The sequence below is a fragment of the Rhizoctonia solani genome, chromosome 5 (genome assembly GCF_016906535.1).
Source record: "Rhizoctonia solani chromosome 5, complete sequence".
Taxonomy (NCBI): domain Eukaryota; kingdom Fungi; phylum Basidiomycota; class Agaricomycetes; order Cantharellales; family Ceratobasidiaceae; genus Rhizoctonia; species Rhizoctonia solani.
Genome location: NC_057374.1, coordinates 113,192 through 129,370, shown reverse-complemented (window position 1 = coordinate 129,370; position 16,179 = coordinate 113,192). Strand labels below are relative to the sequence as shown.

The following is a 16,179-nucleotide window of genomic DNA, read 5'->3' as shown; positions in this document are numbered from 1 at the left end:
TACAGTCGTACGATATGGTGCAATCATCATTGATACTGTGTAGAAAGTGAGACGATGTCGATCGAGCAGAGAAATATGGGACCATGGAATCGACTATTCGTATTCAACAATCGTATCATCATTTGTGTAGCGCTTGTTAGATATTCTCTGTGACCTTAATAACCGGGAATCACAACGCATATAACCAAGCATTGCTGTTTGAAATTAACCCACTCCAGTTAATTAAGTTTTCCTTCCGGTGTTCAAACTTACACAGCCCTTTTCTCTTTCAAATTGAATGTAACGAGTAGCTCAAACTCACCAACTGAAGCTCTACCAGCTGTACAGGATAGTGAAATATTATCCATAATTGCCAGATGCCGTTATCGATACGTGGCCACAGCAGAGTTTTATAAACGTCTTACGTTACTTGGATAAAATGAACTCAATATACACGTGGATAAATCGATAGAGCTCTTGCTTCCTGCCATCCAGTATTGAATGTATCCACGATCCTTTTCGCTTCATGTCTCTCGGAGATTGAAGCCGCCGTCCAATCCATCAGGGTATAAACTGACGCATTGATCGAAGAATTGATGCACGTCCAAAGACAAAATCTCTGTGTACAGGCCTTTGGGCACAATACTGTCGAATTAAAGATTTCGACCGATCACAAACTAGTCGCTCAGGTCTATCAATTATTGAAGCTCTAACATAGCTTATGACTGCGCAATAGTGCGAGAACACGGATAATTGATGATTCTACAACTATTGAGATGTCGAAACCAATAGTTTGGGCCCGGCTCCGTGTCGGCTCCGTTGGCTACTTCAAAAATAGTTTGAGTCTACCTAGAATTAGCCAGTCAGCCCAGTAATCTCCAGCTCCAGCCCTTTACAGACCATCGAGTCTATTACACGGGATCCCTTCTCCTTTTTTCCCTTACTGAATGAGGCTGCGAACAAAGAAAAAAAAGGATCTTCGGATGTGACTCGTGCAGTGGCATACTCTATAGCTGCATGATGATGACAATAATCTAATATAAAAGCCCCCGCTAAAATACTTTGGAACACATCGCGTTTCCCTCTGGGTCCGACATCCCTCACACATGCGTACACCTTACTTGGTGAGTCCTTTCGGCTCAGACGCTTAAATGTGTACATCTTAACGTATTACCCAAGTCAGGCGCCCTCCTTCCCAATGATCAAGCCGGTCATAAGGTAGTCGTTCTTAATCGTGGGGAGCATAGTATTCATGATCCGAGCTTACAGACCGCCGGAGAACGCGTAGGAGGTTGGTATACTACAAGAGATCGCCAAGTTTCCGAGCCATATATATCGAGTCTACTCAACAAAGTCAACGGAGACGAGCGCTTGGTTGACCATCTCCATCCTACCATTGTCGAGTTCAAGAGGTTGATCGATACTAGCCCAGCTCTTAGGAAAGGATTCGATGAAATGTTTGAACAAGTTCCGAATACTTCTCCGTATGATAAGGATCCTACGCTTAGGCCACAGGTATGTTTGAGCTGATTGACTCCTAATTAAATCCTGGTCAATCTCACAAACTTTCAGATACGCGATTACAATACAATGCTCAAGGCTTTCGACTATATTATCACCCATTCTATTCCCTACGAGGATCATGCGTTCGTTGGGTTTCCTATTAACGCAATTCTTAATTGGCCAATGGGGACGGAAGCGGGGCAGGCAGTGTTCTTGGATCCTGCAGTCAACGCCCAGTTCAAGAAAATGTTTGACGCCTGGTCTGACTTCTTGTCTTCACCTGACTCGCGCGAATACCTGACCACAGACAACAATGGCTGGTTTGGTCCAAAAGCAAGCCAGAATATTCCAAATTTTACTCAGATATTTAAATGCAACCCTTGCGCCCCTTACTACGGGTTCAAATCCTGGGATGACTTTTTTACACGCGAATTGCGTGAGGGTGTCCGCCCTGTCGAGTTCCCTGACCGAGACGACATCATCAATAGTGCTTGCGAATCGACTGTTTACCGAATCGCCACTAATATCAAGGAAGCAGACAGCTTTTGGCTTAAGGGATCTCCCTACTCTTTACGACACATGCTGAATAATGATCCTTACATGGACAAATTCGTTGGAGGTACTATTTACCAGGCTTTTCTTAGCGCATACAAATACCATCGCTGGGCTAGCCCCGTCAATGGAGTCATTGACCGAGTCGAGCTCATACCTGGCACATATTACGCTGCCTCTCCCGCGATGGGTTTCGCGAATCCGGAGGGACCAGATCCTGTATCTCAAATGCTCTCCCAAGCTTATATCACCGCTGTTGCTACTCGGGCACTTATATGGATACGATGCGATAATCCAAAAATCGGATTAATTGGATTCCTAGCCGTTGGTATGTGTGAGGTCTCAACCTGCGAGGTAACCGTCAGGGAGGGAGATATAATCAGGAAAGGGGATCAGCTGGGTATGTTCCATTTTGGAGGATCGACCCATTGCCTATTGTTTCAAAGCGGAGTCAAAGTCATCTTTGACAAGCGATATACTGAGGCTGACTGCGAGGTACTGCTGAATGTGGCGATAGCCACCGTGGAATACAAGCATAAGAATCTTGGTTGATATTCAAAAGGCCTAGAAGAGCTAACTTGATGATGTGATGTGCTTTTAGCATATTTCAGATACGTTGTATATAGTAACAGTGTCACGCGATAGCTAATGTCAGTATTCTCCTCAACTACAAACACATTCAAGCCCAGAATCAGGGATCGCCGGCAATGGGTGAGGTGCTTAAACTTCCTTTATATCTTTCAATCCTTGGACCACAGCAATCAGGTATTAGGCTCACAGAGCAATAGCCTGCTATACTCCCGAGTGGCAACTGCTAGTCTTGGGCATTTGAAGAGCCAAGTTGGCTGGTATCTCGCGAGCCTGCAGCAAGCAGAGCATACCTATTTACTTGGGTGTATGCGCCTTGATCGTGTACTCGCAAGTCTCGTCGGTCTGCGTCCACGGCCACACAGTACAGATTCCAAGTCACACCAGTCAATTGCCAGTATATTCCTAGTTACATCATAGGCCTGCTGCCGCCATTGTCGGCGTCGCCACCTTTTCCCCCGCTCCCGCCTTACGACAGGGCCGAGATCACAGAGTTGTATGCAGCCTTCTTCTGGTAGCTGCCGTTGAACAGCAGAGGGCTGCTGCCCGAGCGCCACGAGTCCTTGTCCGACACTCCCCACACCTGCACAAGCCCACTCAGCCGCTGTTGCACGTTTGCGCTATCCAAACTCTGACTTACCGTGATTCCGACGCACGAGGGGACTTGAGTGCATGCCTTGACCGCAGTAGCGTAGTCGTTGCCTGGTCGGTCCCTCGTCGTCAGTTGGTTGGTCACGGTACCCAAATCTCAGACCCTGAACTGACCATTTGCACTGGCGATGTCAAGCTCGGTGATCGCAACCTCTGGTACTCCCGTGCCAGCGAGTGCTTGCATGGCACCTAGCAGTCCGCCTGCACCTCCGGCCTGTGTTTGGTAGCGTGTTAGCACCGATGATCTCAGAAACGTCGCTTGTGGCTGATACTCGCCTGGAGATGGGCCTGGCTGCCGATGCCGTCGATGGGGGTGCCAGCGGCCCTCTGGCGCTTGACCAGGTTGACCATGCCGTTGACCTTGCTGTTGGTATAGTCGAGGTTGTAGTCCTGTGCACAAGTCGCTTAGTAAACCGTTTCCGAGTCAGGCCTCGATGAGATGCTTACGTTGATGTAGAGCTTGGCCGAGCTGGACGAGAGCATGAGTCGGTCAGTGTCACGTACTCGATCTCCGTCTGCGGAACCGAACTCACGGGTCAGCAGCGCGCGCAGCCTTGAAGGCGATGGCAACAAAGTCTGCCAATCGAGTCAGTCTCGCGCACCCGACGGTACGTGTGGAGTCCAAAGCCACTCACTCTCTCCGAGCACACGACTGAACACCGAAGAGCGCAGAGTGCCGTCTTCGTTGAGGATCTCGTTCACCACGTCCCATGCGTAGATCTTGCCCCTGTACCGGCTTCCGATCGTGCTGATGTGGTTCTGGATGACCGAGGTCAGGGTGCCGGAGTCCCCGATGTTGTTGACCCAGGAAGGCAGCTGGGAGTGCCAGACGACTAAGCCAAGTCAGGCGTCGGTCGCTCGTGGCGAAGATGCGAAAGCACGTACATGTGTGTCCGCGAACGAGCTTTCCGTTGCTCTGAGCAAAGTTCACGAGCGTGTCGAAGCCGCCAAAGTTGAAGCTTCCTCTCTGTCGGTGAAACAACCAGGTTCAGTGGTCCGCGGCTGTGCCCTAGCGCATACATCCTTACCGACGGCTCGATAGCGTCCCATTCTGCAAGCAGGATGATCAGTATGGGGCAGTCCAAGTCATAGTTTGCACGCTCGGTCGTGACTCACTGGCGCTGTTCTCCGGGGTGAGCTGGCCAAAGTCAGAGCGAATGATGGCAGCGTTCTGCGAGTTGGACAGCAGGGCAGAGTCCGCGCATGTACCGAAGTACTTCTTGCCTATAAGGTGTCGCGTTCGCGTCAGGTTTGACGTTCACGCTCGACAGTCAGTCTCAGTCATGGCGCTGGCGCAGTCATCTAACCGACCTCTGGACTTCATTTTCGCGTCAAGCTGCCCGAACACGGCAGGAGTCGCAGCCAAGACGGCAAGGATAGTCGCGGTGCTGAAGTGCATGGCTGAGAGCGAATGAGGGCCGATATACAAGTATCAGAAAGATGGTAGAGGTGATAGAAATGTGTAAACCGAACGAATAGCTCGAGAGCTGCTGAACAAACTGCACCGCTCCAACTTTCGCTTTTATACTCTTCGTCCCCCCAGTCGGAGAAACACCCAGCCAGCTCATCTTCTGCCCCACTACTACGAACCCTCTAGAGCCCTGCGCATTCAAGCGTGCGAAGCCGTCGGTTGCAACCCGATTCCAGTCACGGGTCTTGCTTCCATAGTCAGCGACGCGTTCGCCCACCCTGACATATTCCAAATGGAGATAAGATGACAACCGGAACAAACTTAAGCCACTTAACCACCGCGAATCTAGCTGGCGCATAGGCTCATGTAGATCAGGACCGGCTGAGCTCATGAGCAACCAGGTGAGCATTCCCCATGGGGTAGTCCGCTTTCAGTCATTTGTGGCTCTGACAGGGCGTGAAATAAGCACTGGCGCTGACGGCATGAGGCCGATCCATGTCGCGACTAACAGAGGCGAGGAGTAGACTCGGGTATAGTGCGGATGATATGATCGCAATGTAAAGGCTGGTTGCCAGATCACAGCGGAGGTATTTGTTCGGCCGCACAGCGACATTGGTACTATATGCGTGCACGGAGTGGGGAGCATAAGCGCCTGGACTATATATGAAATGGGAGATCGCAGACAACAACAGTACAAATAGCTACGGATACGAGCCACGCTTGGCTGTGATCAACATAAGCTCGACGATGTACCGTTTTCATATGTCTGGTAGCTATGCACTCGGACCTCGGTCGCTCTCTGAAGAGCGTGGGGCTCTCACTTCCTACCATATACCTGCGTGGACATCCGCAACGCAGACGCTAGCAGGTTCCAGACCGCCACGTCCAAGTTTCACGTTGGCACTTCGGACTAACTACAGGTCTCGTCGGGATAGAAGGGGTGCGGACGAGACCACAAGATTGAAAAGACCCTCAAATGATATAACAGATATAGACGGGCATGTGTCTTTTAAGGGGAAATATTTAGAGGTGACCTAGTATCATGGCTGTATTTGTCTTTAAAACTTCAAAACAACTCTCCCCGTGGAAACAGTTGGCTTTTGTAGTTATTTAGCAAAGAACATAAATCTGGTACATTGGTAAAACTCTTATTTTCTCGCTTTTCTACTATATTTATACTACTGACAGAGTCAATATGAGTCTACACGAATAGCCGCGACCGACGAAGGGTAACTAGATTGACGTGGGCTGAGCTTGGTGTTCGCTGGAGTCCAGAACATCGTAGTAGACCGAGCAGCAACACCAGGATGTCTTTGATGAAAATGCCTGAATTCGCCGATGGTGACTGTTAGCCACATACATAATCCCTTGATTTAAATTTCTACTTCTGAACCTCCAGGTCCCGATCAACATTCTATATCCAGTTACGATGGCAGCACATGGTTTATTTGACAGCAGCATGAGGACATCATCAAAAGAATGCAGTACAGCTTATACTTTTGGAGTAAGAAGATTTATCCGAACCAATTGTTCAATTTCCTTCTCAGTTGATTTTTAAATTCCGCGGTTGATTATTCTTTTCCCACATATTCCACACACCCTCAAATCTAAATAAGTCCAAGGCGGCTATTGTGACCAGAAGCTGATGGATGGATAATTGCCCTCGTTGTGTGTGTATTAAGAAGCCATCTTACTGTATACAGGCACAGTGTAACCACACTACTCGATTGTTAAACATCGAATTAGGAACTACGCGAGGGAAATTTCGCCGGGGCCTTTTTCGTCCCACTCAAGCCGCTTGCGCAACCATAATGCAACGTAGGTTAAAGCAAGAAGTACAGGAACTTCTACAAGAGGACCAATGCTAATTAAATAGATGATGAACAACGGCGGATAAAATGAAGAGTAGGAGTTATTTGACTCACGTGGCGGCCAAAGCCTCAGGTGACTCGGTCCCAAAGCTGGCGATAGCAACGGCAATTGCAAGCTCAAAGTTATTTGACCCTGCGGTCTGTAAACAGTCAATTTAGATCCCCTGATCCGAAAATGAGGGCGCATGCTACCTACAAAAGACTGGACGACTGCTTTTTCGTATCCCCCAAGATTAGGTCCCACCCGCCGGCGGTTGAGAAAGTACAAGCCGAAGAAAGTGGAGGACCATACAATTATGAAATACTGTTATCGTATGTTTTAGTAAAGCAATGGGCTTTGGGAGTACGGGGCTTACCAGGACAAGCGGGACAAAAATTCGGAATACCGAGCCTATGTTTTGGACGATGCGATGCCCCTGTCTCTCATGTTAGCCAAGCTCAATCAACAGTAAGATGAAGGTTACCTGGAAGGCAAATAGAACAACAATGGTATACCTAGGGAGTGCATGAAAATGCCTTAATAAGGGGCGCATCAGAACATGTACCGACTCACAATAATCCAAGTAGAGCAAATGGCCCAAATAACTTTAGGAACCTATCGAATCCTGAACGAGATAGGGTATGTTTCGTTGCAAACCGGGTGACAACACCTGCCGCGAGTGGGATTCCAAGGTACTGGATAGGCACAAAGCGAGTCAGATCCTAGGCTGGATGATAATGTAATGGAGCGACTTACAATCCCTACACTTGCCGCCGTGTGCCGATAGTCCAAATGCAGTGCCGAGGTATGTCCACCCCCGAGAACATTTAAGAAGAGTAGAGCATAGGGAGAGAATAATACTACCTATGTGGGTATGAATTTCTGGTTAAATATAGTTGTTAAGCTGAAACATACCTGCAACAAAGAGTTGACGCAAACTAGAATAGCACAGTATTCAGGGTCTCCACACGCCAATCCATTCCAGATAAGAACCATTGCTAAAGACCATGTTCAAGTTTTGACTTAATCATGCTAGAACAGCCAGTACTTACCTATACAACGAGCCACCCCAACCAAGATTACACCTTTTCGTTCTCGCTCTAGCCCGGGTTCAGGTAACGTCGCCCATGCCAAACCGAGCATAATGAGAGGGGCGATGAGCCAATTGAGAACAAGGGATATGCCAATATGTACCCAAATGTCTCGGCGATTAAAAATTGCAGGAAGCCTTTCGTACTGAACCTTGGTGAGTACGGGCCACATCATGATTAAAAGTCCAAGTAGGATGGCTGAGAAATAATAAGCACGATTGCCAAAGGAATTAATTTGATGGCTACATACGTATGGATGTTCCTTGCCACGACGCGCCGCTAAAGGCACGCTGTACTGCTTCTTCCTGTTTGAATAGCCGTTGAGCATAACCCAAACTCGAAAACATGGGTCTGCTAACCTTGTACACCCCGATGAGCACTCCGGTAATCATAGCCAAGAGGATAAAAACGGCTAGATAGCGATCGAGAAATGATAGTGATTTAAATAGGCCTATTTAAATCGGTTTGTTTTATACAGGGGCATATGCTAGTCACTCAAACATACCTGTTGCGGATAACCTCGAATCTTCGGTAGGCATTTGTTTGTCTCCCGTGTCCATGTCGCGTAGACCATCGCAAAATTCACAATTCGCACAGCTCTGACGAAAAAGAGGCGGATCTAATTCAGCCATTTCTTTGACATTATCGTCTGCAACTCGTGGAGACTTGTGGGGATCCATGGTGGTCGACAGCCAAGAGGTCCAAGGTGAAATTCCTGAAGCTGACCGATCAATGCGGCAATTTTGCTAGCCAATCATGAAACGCCCTGGAAGTATGTGCGTGCCCTACGACTTTACGCTGGTTTGTCCGATAGTCACGCACAATATGGTTCAATACTACAGTTCCAACAATTCAATCCAATAAATAACTGTCCTCATAGCTTTGACACCAATTTATCATTGTCGCTATACAGAGTCCCGAACTTCTTGATCCCCCCATCGAGTACCCATGGCTTGGAGGTGGTAATCCCAAGTAGTTTGAGCTGATCGGCATACCAACCAGCTACACGGGGGCCTCGACCCGTTTCAGTACAGCTATTGCAGTGGAAGATTACATCCGGGATTTTAGAGAGTACTGTAGTGAGTGTTGAGAGTGTAGGATAAAATGACTGCGCGGGGAGATTGACAGCGCCTTTAATAAAGACGTTCTGGGGAAGGGTTGAAATCTAATTAAGCCAATCAAACCAAGGGCAGAAGGTCAATATATTTACCTCAAAATCATTACGACGCACATCCACTACAACATAATCTACCCCAGGCACTTTGTTCGCCATGGTTTCTGCTAATTTCTCTGCATTTATGCGTGGGGTATTGAATGATGGTGTGGGGTACGCATTGTACCATTGGTTTATAGATTCAGCCATCTATGGTGGTTCAGTTTGCCCCATGAGATTTGAATCCGAGATAAATAGTCGACACAGTGGGTATCTATCTAATTGCCTGCTGTGAGGCAATCAAACACTGATAAGCGCTCTCAGACTGTGGAAAGCTCTTGGTTATCGAGTGTCTCGATACCAAGCAAGAGGTACATTGTAGAGGTTGATCCTGTGTTTATTGCCAATTTAAACACATCGAATGTAAAAGCATCCTGGCACAAACAATGAATCCAAAAAAAGCATAGTCAGGTGAGGCCTTTTTTGATCCATTTTTAAGGAGCTGTATGTGAACAAGGCAGATCGCTCACAAACCGAGACAAATTGCACTAAGGAATAGGAAGGGAAAAGAGATAGACCGATACGCATAGGCGACGAGACAATATAATAGTAAATAATTAAAAATAAGGTTCATGGCTAAGCCCAATATGGACTTTCTCCAGTAACTGGTTACGTACAATCGCCACGGTCGGTTAGTTCACAAGTCACCCCATCATTAGTGCTCAGCGTTGGTCGCAAGCACCTTGGCTCAAACCGGGATTAGTTCTGGCGTGTTCGCTGAGATCACATTCATTCTACTATTTTGTTCCTGTAATTCTGAAGGAATTTTCCATTGCTCGGACAAGAATATAAAGTAAGACGAGAAATAAGAACAGGCCTAATGAGGCCTGAACCGAGGCAATCGGTAACTAGCCAAGAAGCGGAATATTATCGCTAGATATCATTGGAATGATACCATAACAATAAACATGATCCGGGACTACATCATTTGGACATGACGTGTGTTTGTACAGAATACACATTCCTCCGATGTCTTGTTCGAGGGTCTTTTCAATCTTGTGGTCTCGTCCGCACCCCTTCTATCCCGACGAGACCTGTAGTTAGTCCGAAGTGCCAACGTGAAACTTGGACGTGGCGGTCTGGAACCTGCTAGCGTCTGCGTTGCGGATGTCCACGCAGGTATATGGTAGGAAGTGAGAGCCCCACGCTCTTCAGAGAGCGACCGAGGTCCGAGTGCATAGCTACCAGACATATGAAAACGGTACATCGTCGAGCTTATGTTGATCACAGCCAAGCGTGGCTCGTATCCGTAGCTATTTGTACTGTTGTTGTCTGCGATCTCCCATTTCATATATAGTCCAGGCGCTTATGCTCCCCACTCCGTGCACGCATATAGTACCAATGTCGCTGTGCGGCCGAACAAATACCTCCGCTGTGATCTGGCAACCAGCCTTTACATTGCGATCATATCATCCGCACTATACCCGAGTCTACTCCTCGCCTCTGTTAGTCGCGACATGGATCGGCCTCATGCCGTCAGCGCCAGTGCTTATTTCACGCCCTGTCAGAGCCACAAATGACTGAAAGCGGACTACCCCATGGGGAATGCTCACCTGGTTGCTCATGAGCTCAGCCGGTCCTGATCTACATGAGCCTATGCGCCAGCTAGATTCGCGGTGGTTAAGTGGCTTAAGTTTGTTCCGGTTGTCATCTTATCTCCATTTGGAATATGTCAGGGTGGGCGAACGCGTCGCTGACTATGGAAGCAAGACCCGTGACTGGAATCGGGTTGCAACCGACGGCTTCGCACGCTTGAATGCGCAGGGCTCTAGAGGGTTCGTAGTAGTGGGGCAGAAGATGAGCTGGCTGGGTGTTTCTCCGACTGGGGGGACGAAGAGTATAAAAGCGAAAGTTGGAGCGGTGCAGTTTGTTCAGCAGCTCTCGAGCTATTCGTTCGGTTTACACATTTCTATCACCTCTACCATCTTTCTGATACTTGTATATCGGCCCTCATTCGCTCTCAGCCATGCACTTCAGCACCGCGACTATCCTTGCCGTCTTGGCTGCGACTCCTGCCGTGTTCGGGCAGCTTGACGCGAAAATGAAGTCCAGAGGTCGGTTAGATGACTGCGCCAGCGCCATGACTGAGACTGACTGTCGAGCGTGAACGTCAAACCTGACGCGAACGCGACACCTTATAGGCAAGAAGTACTTCGGTACATGCGCGGACTCTGCCCTGCTGTCCAACTCGCAGAACGCTGCCATCATTCGCTCTGACTTTGGCCAGCTCACCCCGGAGAACAGCGCCAGTGAGTCACGACCGAGCGTGCAAACTATGACTTGGACTGCCCCATACTGATCATCCTGCTTGCAGAATGGGACGCTATCGAGCCGTCGGTAAGGATGTATGCGCTAGGGCACAGCCGCGGACCACTGAACCTGGTTGTTTCACCGACAGAGAGGAAGCTTCAACTTTGGCGGCTTCGACACGCTCGTGAACTTTGCTCAGAGCAACGGAAAGCTCGTTCGCGGACACACATGTACGTGCTTTCGCATCTTCGCCACGAGCGACCGACGCCTGACTTGGCTTAGTCGTCTGGCACTCCCAGCTGCCTTCCTGGGTCAACAACATCGGGGACTCCGGCACCCTGACCTCGGTCATCCAGAACCACATCAGCACGATCGGAAGCCGGTACAGGGGCAAGATCTACGCATGGGACGTGGTGAACGAGATCCTCAACGAAGACGGCACTCTGCGCTCTTCGGTGTTCAGTCGTGTGCTCGGAGAGAGTGAGTGGCTTTGGACTCCACACGTACCGTCGGGTGCGCGAGACTGACTCGATTGGCAGACTTTGTTGCCATCGCCTTCAAGGCTGCGCGCGCTGCTGACCCGTGAGTTCGGTTCCGCAGACGGAGATCGAGTACGTGACACTGACCGACTCATGCTCTCGTCCAGCTCGGCCAAGCTCTACATCAACGTAAGCATCTCATCGAGGCCTGACTCGGAAACGGTTTACTAAGCGACTTGTGCACAGGACTACAACCTCGACTATACCAACAGCAAGGTCAACGGCATGGTCAACCTGGTCAAGCGCCAGAGGGCCGCTGGCACCCCCATCGACGGCATCGGCAGCCAGGCCCATCTCCAGGCGAGTATCAGCCACAAGCGACGTTTCTGAGATCATCGGTGCTAACACGCTACCAAACACAGGCCGGAGGTGCAGGCGGACTGCTAGGTGCCATGCAAGCACTCGCTGGCACGGGAGTACCAGAGGTTGCGATCACCGAGCTTGACATCGCCAGTGCAAATGGTCAGTTCAGGGTCTGAGATTTGGGTACCGTGACCAACCAACTGACGACGAGGGACCGACCAGGCAACGACTACGCTACTGCGGTCAAGGCATGCACTCAAGTCCCCTCGTGCGTCGGAATCACGGTAAGTCAGAGTTTGGATAGCGCAAACGTGCAACAGCGGCTGAGTGGGCTTGTGCAGGTGTGGGGAGTGTCGGACAAGGACTCGTGGCGCTCGGGCAGCAGCCCTCTGCTGTTCAACGGCAGCTACCAGAAGAAGGCTGCATACAACTCTGTGATCTCGGCCCTGTCGTAAGGCGGGAGCGGGGGAAAAGGTGGCGACGCCGACAATGGCGGCAGCAGGCCTATGATGTAACTAGGAATATACTGGCAATTGACTGGTGTGACTTGGAATCTGTACTGTGTGGCCGTGGACGCAGACCGACGAGACTTGCGAGTAGGCGACCGAGGCGCATATAGGCAAGCAACTGAGAATATGTATGATTGATGTGGCTAGATGTGCGTGAGCTACAGACGAAGTGAGTGGTGGGGGCAGAAGGAATCAGTAGAGCTCCGTCGTATGCACAACATGCTAATCTTCACTGAGCTCGGTGCATTCTCGACCCCGCATTGAAGGTGTCGTCTCGAGTACGGCGCTTGCCAACGCAGGTGTCACCAAGTACTCGGACTCTGGTCCTCCTTTTTCGGAATCCGAGCCAATAATGCAATGCCAAGAGATTCAAGCGTATCTTGGCACAAGGACCCGCTTCAGAGCATGAATAAAATGCATTAAATAAATTAAATCGTGTGTAGAACTTGGAATGTCCATGTTTGAACCGCGTTCCTTGCCCGAATAGCTATAAGTATTGCTCAAAGAATCCCAATTAAAATTTCTTCCGAACCATCCTTGATCCAAGACCTCCACCCGCTGGTGTCCGTACCGCCGCAGTTCCAATCGCTCCGGCCGCTCTTATGCGCCTTTCAAGCTCGGCCTCGCGATCAGAGTCATCCGAGCTTGCCTGAGTCTGAGTTTGGGTGCCGAACACGTCTGTTTTATTTGCTGCCACAGCTCGGGCTGGTGTACGGACTGGGGCCAGTACACGTGCAGACCTTATATTTTCAATTTTCCGGGGGGAAGACCGATCCGTGGGCCTGGGACTTTCAGGCGCAGGCTTAGATGACTGGGATAAAGGTGGCTCGGCAATTTCGTCTTCGTTGAATGTCGTATTTATCACACTCTTTGTCCAATCTCGCGTAGTTTCGAGTTCGGTTGCGGTCGAGTCAGGATCTGCCGTAATTGGACGAGGTTTGGAGACTGGGGTACCCGCTGGTTCGGGATCTATGGGGCGCACGCTGGAGCGACGAGGGGTCGTACCCCGAGGGATTTTACGAGCAATGACTTCGTCCTCATCTTCCGTGCTGCTGTCGCGGCCTTTGCCTTTCCGTGAATGCCCTCCTCCGCCATGCTGTCTGGGTGTAAGTTTCAGGGACTGGCTCAAACTGAGGGTACTGTACCAATCTTGGGCTGCTACTTGACGTGCGCGCTAAGACGGAGGCGGACCCAGGAATTTTGTTGGTGCCGTCTGCCGATGCTTCAGCCATGTCTATAGACATCAATGAGGGGTTTCTTGTATTTTTCGATTTAATAGCTACAGGCAATGTAGTCATTCGATCATACCGTCAGTTGTGGGTACTCACGAGATGTACTGGAAGATCCATCAACCTGTGCGATGCATTTCAACAAGGTTTGGATCGCGGGTCGCGAGAAGAACCCTCTCGTATGGTGAACAGGCATAGCCTTGGCTGTGGATGCTTTTCGTTCGGCAAGCTAACGAGCCCGAATCAGTAGTAGCCATCAATCGCGTCCAAATTCTCAATCTTACAGTTCGTAACGCTTCATCCGACGCGTCTTCGGCCGCGACACCCAAGCTGGATGTAACCGCGGCGATCGTTACAAGAGGCATAAAAAGCTGGGCAGACAGGATGCTCGCAGCCATTTTACGAACGGACATCACGTCCCAGCGCCAATGGAAATCCCTGATCGTGTCCGAGACACAGACACTCATATCCTACCGCGAATTCATTTAAAATCTAATCGACGCTGAATTACTGTACTCACCGATAATTCCGAGTCGCGTATTTCAACTTCAACGATCCCATCCATCACATTCTCGTGCACCTCCCCTAGCGTCTTGACAACTCCACGTCTCCAATCGGCTTCCTCATCAGCGTCATGATATGGCAAAGCGAACCCGCGTTTAGGTTTACTGGAAACGCGCGTGGAATGCACGTGTCTTGCTCGATGTGACGTATGCTTCGAGTCGAGAACTAGATTCGCAAGCTTGAGCTTAAATATTAATGGTATTGCAAAAGACAATGGCGCTGCCAACCTTCGGCCCATACGTTAACCGTGTCTGTGATGAGAAAACAACAGAGGTTTGCAGAATCATCCAGAAGATATTTCTGGAAGTGATCGATTGGGTTAGGAAATGTGTTTGTTGGAAATCGATCATTAACTCCGACTTACGAAAAATAGCAGACCTCTTGAGATTCAGGAGCGGGACTGGAAAGCACTTTCAATGACCAGGGAATACCAATGAATTTGTTTGCTATGCTCTGTTGATAAAACGTAGTATCGTGTTAGAGCCAGTATGGCACGGGGTCTCAAATAGACTTGCCTGGTTAAATTCGGACATGTCAAGTTGAAGATGTGTTTAAAAAGACGATTTAATTCTCGGCGACGAGTCACAATAGCAGAAGAGTATGACGTATGTGTATCGCTAGTTGTGGTCGTGCGGAGGCTTACAAGCTATAGGCGGTGATGTTGTCCGAGTGAGATCTCGATCGCGGAACCAGAAGCGCCAGTGAATAAGTGAAAGTAAAAGAGCTGGTAATGGGCTCAAGATTGCTAGAATTAACTGGTAACCAGTATAGAGGGGTCGTCATGTGTACTCATAATTAACATATCTAGCAATGTACCAATATCGCCGAGGTCAGGAGTTTCTTGCTGGTGGTCGTTGTGATCTAGTGTGGCGGTAATCGGGCAAGCAAGTGCAAATACTCGTGCCTAGGTCTAAATTTATTTGATTTATGGCCCAAGCAGTCAACGATCACAGACAACCGTTGCGGCTTCAAATTCCCCACCCAGGTTGAAACAAACGAGGTTGCATAGTGAGTAGCTCTATTTGGCTTTCGGACAAAATCATTTTTAGCATACAATTATTATGCTCCACATTATGGAACACACGGGCGAGGCTTGCTACCTCACTTGTGCATATATGCATGGCGGCTTTCTGCGTGTTTCAAATAGATCAAAATGGAACATCCTTCACAAAACAAGTCTAGCATTTATACAAGCAAGTCGACGTTTGGCACAAAAAACCCATCAATTAATTTCGTAATACAAAGCAACAAACGCCCTCACCAAGCCTAACTATCGTCAAAATCAAAACTAGCCATGAAAAACTCCCGCTCATTCTTCTCCACAAACGCTGTGTGTTCATCTATCAACTTTAGTCTATAATCATCAGCTTCCTCGCGAGTCATACCACCTTCAACCATCGAGTTGATATGATCAATAATTTCAGGCGGCAACTTGTCAAACGCCGCTCTGAGAACCGGATTAGCGTTGATGCCCGAAGCGCGCCATTCTGCCTGTTGAGGCGGTACCGTACTCGTAGACGGTCTATGGACAGCAGGGTCGACCAAGAACAGAATCATCATTTTTCTGTACCCGGACTTGGACTTGTCAACGAGCTCGAACGGGGATATACGGTGTTGGTAGACGTTTATGAATGCTATGCATCTATCTTGAGGCGTACTGGTCGATCCAAGTTCGTTTACGCATGGATCTCCACTAGGTCCGCGGCGTTAGTTTTATGGGGGTCGCAGGTGGGGGTGAGAATAAAGTAGGTCACGGACTTGCCAATTCCCCATGCTAATTTGCATCCTCTCGAATCGCCTGATTCATATGATCGGGGACCTTCCACAGCGGCACGGAACAATAAGCGACCTTCGGAAACATTCTCTTCGTCGTAGTAGTAAAAGCCGCGGATCAGGACGACCACCACCAGCGACAATTTGCAATTTAGGCATACCTGCTCCGCTGG

The 16,179-nt window shown here is 49.3% G+C and overlaps 6 protein-coding genes across 6 annotated transcripts; 2 read left to right on the top strand and 4 right to left on the bottom strand.

Moving 5' to 3' along the window:
* Nucleotides 1-1,085: 1,085 nt before the first annotated feature.
* On the top strand, nucleotides 1,086-2,586 carry RhiXN_08841 (phosphatidylserine decarboxylase family protein; the record flags this gene model as incomplete). The annotated part of the gene is made up of 3 exons (XM_043328657.1): nucleotides 1,086-1,103; nucleotides 1,159-1,494; nucleotides 1,552-2,586. The coding sequence occupies 3 exons, from the start codon at nucleotides 1,086-1,088 to the stop codon at nucleotides 2,584-2,586; spliced, it is 1,389 nt and encodes a 462-aa protein (XP_043180103.1).
* A 505-nt stretch (nucleotides 2,587-3,091) lies between these two features.
* On the bottom strand, nucleotides 3,092-4,672 carry RhiXN_08840 (endo-beta-1,4-xylanase; the record flags this gene model as incomplete). Its single annotated transcript, XM_043328656.1, has 11 exons — nucleotides 3,092-3,205; nucleotides 3,263-3,324; nucleotides 3,388-3,474; nucleotides 3,546-3,663; nucleotides 3,721-3,742; nucleotides 3,807-3,849; nucleotides 3,909-4,106; nucleotides 4,159-4,240; nucleotides 4,302-4,324; nucleotides 4,390-4,497; nucleotides 4,585-4,672. The coding sequence occupies 11 exons, from the start codon at nucleotides 4,670-4,672 to the stop codon at nucleotides 3,092-3,094; spliced, it is 945 nt and encodes a 314-aa protein (XP_043180102.1).
* Nucleotides 4,673-6,433: 1,761 nt separating this feature from the next.
* RhiXN_08839 (arsenite resistance protein ArsB) lies at nucleotides 6,434-8,306 on the bottom strand (the record flags this gene model as incomplete). Its single annotated transcript, XM_043328655.1, has 12 exons — nucleotides 6,434-6,548; nucleotides 6,610-6,695; nucleotides 6,752-6,859; nucleotides 6,912-6,971; nucleotides 7,020-7,050; nucleotides 7,109-7,230; nucleotides 7,292-7,399; nucleotides 7,451-7,533; nucleotides 7,588-7,824; nucleotides 7,877-7,931; nucleotides 7,986-8,077; nucleotides 8,132-8,306. The coding sequence occupies 12 exons, from the start codon at nucleotides 8,304-8,306 to the stop codon at nucleotides 6,434-6,436; spliced, it is 1,272 nt and encodes a 423-aa protein (XP_043180101.1).
* A 194-nt stretch (nucleotides 8,307-8,500) lies between these two features.
* RhiXN_08838 (arsenite-transporting ATPase) lies at nucleotides 8,501-8,989 on the bottom strand (the record flags this gene model as incomplete). The annotated part of the gene is made up of 2 exons (XM_043328654.1): nucleotides 8,501-8,791; nucleotides 8,858-8,989. The coding sequence occupies 2 exons, from the start codon at nucleotides 8,987-8,989 to the stop codon at nucleotides 8,501-8,503; spliced, it is 423 nt and encodes a 140-aa protein (XP_043180100.1).
* A 1,816-nt stretch (nucleotides 8,990-10,805) lies between these two features.
* On the top strand, nucleotides 10,806-12,386 carry RhiXN_08837 (endo-beta-1,4-xylanase; the record flags this gene model as incomplete). Its single annotated transcript, XM_043328653.1, has 11 exons — nucleotides 10,806-10,893; nucleotides 10,981-11,088; nucleotides 11,154-11,176; nucleotides 11,238-11,319; nucleotides 11,372-11,569; nucleotides 11,629-11,671; nucleotides 11,736-11,757; nucleotides 11,815-11,865; nucleotides 11,991-12,090; nucleotides 12,154-12,215; nucleotides 12,273-12,386. 11 exons carry the CDS (start codon nucleotides 10,806-10,808, stop codon nucleotides 12,384-12,386), a joined length of 891 nt encoding a protein of 296 aa, XP_043180099.1.
* Nucleotides 12,387-12,954: 568 nt separating this feature from the next.
* Nucleotides 12,955-15,793, bottom strand: RhiXN_08836 (uncharacterized protein; the record flags this gene model as incomplete). The annotated part of the gene is made up of 6 exons (XM_043328652.1): nucleotides 12,955-13,536; nucleotides 13,586-13,719; nucleotides 13,769-13,898; nucleotides 13,954-14,139; nucleotides 14,190-14,398; nucleotides 15,505-15,793. The coding sequence occupies 6 exons, from the start codon at nucleotides 15,791-15,793 to the stop codon at nucleotides 12,955-12,957; spliced, it is 1,530 nt and encodes a 509-aa protein (XP_043180098.1).
* Nucleotides 15,794-16,179: the final 386 nt, after the last annotated feature.